The 4,951-nt window shown below is 46.9% G+C and overlaps 1 protein-coding gene across 2 annotated transcripts in view; it reads right to left on the bottom strand.

Moving 5' to 3' along the window:
- Window positions 1–321: 321 nt before the first annotated feature.
- Window positions 322–4,951, bottom strand: part of bnc1 (basonuclin zinc finger protein 1) — a 20,150-nt gene continuing 15,520 nt past the window's right edge. For both annotated transcript variants that reach the window (XM_069172893.1, XM_069172894.1), the window contains exons 4-5: window positions 3,753–4,951; window positions 322–2,547 (exon numbers count right to left, since the gene is read on the bottom strand). The exon at window positions 3,753–4,951 is cut by the window's right edge and continues 816 nt beyond it. In XM_069172893.1, the coding sequence (XP_069028994.1) occupies window positions 1,767–2,547; window positions 3,753–4,951 (1,980 nt within the window). In that variant the 3' untranslated portion in view covers window positions 322–1,766. The remainder of the gene's footprint in view (window positions 2,548–3,752) is intronic.

Genomic DNA, 4,951 nt, shown 5'->3' with positions numbered 1-4,951 from the left:
CTCCTCTGACCTCTGACCTCTGACATCAACGGGGCGTTTTCTCCCAGAAACAGGGGGATTGTTTTTTTCTTTTTCAGACCGTTCTCTGTAAACCCGACAGGTGTTTGTGTGAAAATGTAAATCAATAATTTCCCAAATAAACGCATTAATAAGCTGATTAAATATGTGGTTTAATGAGCAGTTTGATATATATATATATATATATATATATATATATATATATATATATGTACTGTATGCGTGTGTGTGTTTCATTCAAGAGGATACAAGCTGTGTTTGATTTTATATTGTAATGGATAGAAAATGAACAGAAGAGTCTAATTGCAAACATATGGCTTTTTATTTAATTGGAATGAATATTGTAACATTATTTCAAAAGAAATATGAACACCTATCAACAAGAGTTGGTTTTTGCTCCTTTTTTCTTTTCTTTTTTTTTTAACAAATTCAAACAACAAACAAATGGGATCTTGGAACTGGCCCATTGTATTTAAATACAGAATGAAAAAAATATATATAATGCAGAATACAGAGCAAAAACCAGACCAGTAAACCATGAAGAAATAATCCAAAATGTACAACACAGTGTTCTTGTTCATTCAAAAAACAAACAAACAAACAAACATGTAATGTTAGTGGTGAAATTATCATATTTTATACAGTATATTTTTTGGTTTCTTTCAGATAACAAATTACTCTATTCACAGAAATATACAGTTCAATAAACATTTTGTTTAGCAGTTCTGGGGCCACTACGATGAACTGCATATTATTTTTTCATGATTATTTCTCAGTGTTGGACTCATTCACAGTACAAGCTTCCAGCCTCCAGACACAGCGTCTCTGCGTCCAGTCCGTCAGGTCACAATCTGAGAGCAGGGCCTTAGTCAAGTCTCATCCCATGAGCACAATTCTTTACAAAAACACAACCAAAATTAAGATTGTTTTTTTTTCTCAACATTATTTCATGGATTTTTAAAAATTTGGTTTTAAACTCCGCCCGTGCCTGAAATACTGCCGTTAATCAAAGTAGAAGAGCGAAGCCCCTTAATACTGCAAAACCCCTCACACAACATGAAGGGAGTTTCTGTACACAACTGAGAAAAATCTTTGGTCAACATTAGCAGTATATGCAACAAACAGAACAGTAAAGACGGATCATAAAACACCACACAATAACTTATTGGTCACTTCTCACAACACTAAAGCCTTTCAACGGAGACTCTGCGGAGGAATATTGTTTGGAACGGATGAGATGACGTCAGTTACTTCACTATACTGCTTTTGATGGATACGTTATGCACAGCTTCACGGGGAAGATGTGGACATGTGACCACGGAAACACCAGCAAACAAAATTAAATCACTCGCATGATACAGAATTATGATCAAACTCTCAGACGACACGTGGAAAGGTTCAGTCCACACAAATCATGTTTTGGGGGTCTAAACTGGGCTGAAAGGCAAAACCAATATGAAACAGTCACGACAACAGAACACTGCATTAGTCGGTTGTTTTTACAGTATGTTCACGTGTAAACTCTGACTTGCAGATAAAGAAACAACTTTTATTTTCCAAAATGAAGTTGCATTTGACGAAACAAAAGAACTCCTGACTGGACTTTCATTTTCTCTCTTTCTGTGACGACAGGATGGAAGTTAAAAAGTGCTAATTGGTGAACCTTCGTTAGGTGTCCAAAAAAGAAAAGAGAAACTACAAGGAGACGGTGAGAATGAAGGAAATCAGTCATGTTGGCATTAAAGTTCCTACTCCTGGTCCCCGGCGGCCCCCGAGCTCACGGCCAGGTTCCTGTGGAGGTTCGGGTTCTGGCTGTGCCGGTTTCGGCTCCTCACCGAGGAGAAGGAGGTGTCGCAGCCCGGGACTTTACACTTGTGCAGCAGCCGCAGATGGACCGTCTTGTAGTGGGCTCTGAATGTGCCTTTGTTGCTGTAGACCTTCTGGCAGACGTGGCATGTGATGGGAGACCCCCCCCCGCCTCCCTGAAGCCCACCGTGTCCTCCTCCACCGCAGCCCAGGGTCCTCTCCTCCCCCCCGGGCCTCCCCAGGCCGATCCCATCGCAGCTCTCCTCGCTGTCCTCCATGGGGAGCGCCTCGTCCTCCTCTTCCGCCCCCTCCCCTTCCTCGCTGCCGGCTCCGTCTGAGTCCCAGGACGACTGAGCGCTGCCGCGAGGCGGGGCGGAGGAGGTGGTGCTCAGGTCCAGGACCGCCCCGTCCTCCCCGCCCCCGCCGCCCTCTCCTCCTCCAAACCCCTCCATCTCTCCTAAGGGGGACGCCTCGGCGCTGTCCGGGGCGGAGGACATTTTGCTCATGGGGAAGACCAGGCCCATGCGGTTGTGTCCCCGGAAGATGACGGAGGTCTGGCCGGTGGGGTCTCGATGCAGCTCTCTGTCCCCCCGGTCGTGGCAGTAGTCCAGGCCAACAGAGTCTCTGTCTCTACAGTGGGACGACGGCAGGTAGAGCGTGTTGGCTGGGCCGAAGGAGTCTTTGGTCAGCAGCTTGTGATGCAGGTTCAGATTTGCACTGTGTCTGTAGATGAAATAAAAAGCACGAACATCACAGGGTGAGTGTGTCTAGAATAATTCCTGTTACTCCTGTGCACCATTTCTACCGACATCTCTCCACTTTTTCAACAATATGTTTTGTTAACAGCTGTCATGCAGCTGAATGTCTGTAACAGACCAGATACATAAAACGGGTAAATAAGCTGATGTCGACGGCGGCTGTGCTCATAATTGTATTTCTACAGCCGTGAGCGTCTCCATATTACAGACCTGTCAACACTCGCAGATCGCTCATCTTGTGTACAGACTCTGTGTCGACATGTGCAGATAACAAAAACAAAACAAGTATTATAATTTCAGCGTAAGGCCTCAGAGTCTGCAGGTTTCACTCTAACCCAACTGGTGTTTTCAACTCGTTTCAATCACGGACATGAACTCTCGTCTCTTCACAAACATTTAAATCTGCCAGTGGAATATCCTGGAGTTCAATAAAACTTTACATATTATTTTCGAAGTTAAACTACAGCTTGTGTTCGGTGATGTTGTTTGGTGGAGTAATATTTGGGTGTTCATTCGTAGGGTGGTTGAGGAGCACGATTCAACACTTCTCCTGCTGTTTACTGTATTTCCCAGCATGCCTTAGTTCGTTATTGCTTTGTAATTTTTTTTAAATAAAGCAACCAAATTAAATCTAAGTGATCTCTGTTAAAACATGCTGCTTTAAAAACATTTCAATAAAGACATAATGATACAAAAAAATGACTCAAAACCAAAAGTGTGCAGGGAAGAAATGTATTGTATATGTAAATATATATATAAATATATACAAATATCTATCACAGTTGCACTGTTAAGTTTTCATGCAGTAATAATTGTTGCGCACTAAATTCACACAATATATATTTCTTAAACATAAAGTTATGACAAGGATGTCATTTTGTAATCATCTCTATCTGAAACATTAAAACTAAAACTCTGAGTCAGATAATACCTGCTCTTGAGTGTTGACTGTTAAAACTGTGAAAGAGTTCATGTTAAAACAACTCAAGGTGAAAGCTGAATGTGACTCCTCGTGTTTTAACTCCCAGACTTCAGGTCGACTCCTGAAAAGTGTGAAAAGATCAACTGAAAGTGAAAAGAGTTCTCTGGTCTCAAACAGCGTCGACGTGAGCTCACAGAGTTTATTTATTCTATTTGAGACGGAACATGAACACGAGGAGGACCTCTCACCTGTCTCGGCTCCGGCGGGACGGGAAGGCGGCGTTGCAGCCGTCCACCGTGCACATGTGCATCTCCTTCAGGTGGACGTTCTGGTAGTGCATCTTGACGCTGTACGGGTTCTTAAAGGTCTTCCTGCAGATCTCACAGTGGTGGGGCAGGTCAGCGTCCGGGTCCAGGAGGGACAGCCCCGAGTCGCCGTAGTCGTCCGCACAGCCGTCCGACGCCTCCCTCTCCATGAAGTGGAGCGCGCCTCCGTTGGTCAGCCGGTGCTCGCCCTCGTCCCACTTCAGCTCGGAGATCTTGTCGGCTGCGGGCGGCGTGTTGCCGTGCTCCCCGTCTACGTTGCCATCCTGACAGATGAAGTTGTTCTCGAAGGGGGATGCGCAGGCGATGACCCCTGATTCAGTTTGCCTCGGCCCGTCGTCTCGGCGCTCCCTCTCCGTACCTAAAGTTTGGTCCAGCAGATGTTTGGTGCCGTCCCTCTCCTCGTCTTTGTCGGCGTACGCCTCGTTCTCCTCCCCGGATTGTCTCGTGCGCGCGAGTGCCTCCGCTCGGCCTCCGTCACACTCGTCCTTGTCCCTGCCGTGCGAAAGGGCCTCGTCCTCCGAGCTGCTCCCCTTGTCCATCTGCTCGTCCTGCTCCACCATCTCCTTCTCGATCTTTATTGGCATACTCGACTTTCGAGACTTTTTCTTTGGTATCGGGTCGGTGGTGCCGGGTTCGGGAGCTGTGATGGGTTTGACGGGTACGGAGGAGGACAGCAGAGGCAGGGAGGGCAGCGTTCCCGCGGTGTTGGCGAGTTCTGCCGGAGTGACCAGGCTGCGGTAGAAAGGCAGGACCGGCTGGACTGTTTTTAAGTTGGGGAAGAGGATGCCGCTCTGGCCCATGCTGGAGAAGGAGCTGCTGTGGAGTTTGGAGCCGGCGTCCACGTGGCTCACCATGTAGCTCGGCACCGACTTATGGCTTTCTGCAGAGCAGATGGAGATGGGCGTGCCGTATTCAGGCCTCTTCTCTCCTTGAGAGTTCTCGTCACCGGACAAGTTGCCGCGCAAGTCCTTGTCCCGGTTGTTGCGGTTCATGGGCATGTGCAGCCGCGGGTTGGGGTTGGCACTGTGGCGGTTGCGGCTGCGCAGCGAGCTGAACACCATGTTGCAGCCTTCGATGGTACACTTGTGTTTAATCTTCAGGTGCACGGCGTTGTAGTGGAT

This window comes from Embiotoca jacksoni, unplaced genomic scaffold, assembly GCF_022577435.1.
Source record: "Embiotoca jacksoni isolate LCO1_2020_lvr unplaced genomic scaffold, fEmbJac1.0.p SCAF_56, whole genome shotgun sequence".
NCBI classification, from domain to species: domain Eukaryota; kingdom Metazoa; phylum Chordata; class Actinopteri; family Embiotocidae; genus Embiotoca; species Embiotoca jacksoni.
The sequence above is the reverse complement of the archived record's forward strand: the minus strand, read 5'-3'. Positions and strand labels throughout refer to the sequence as shown.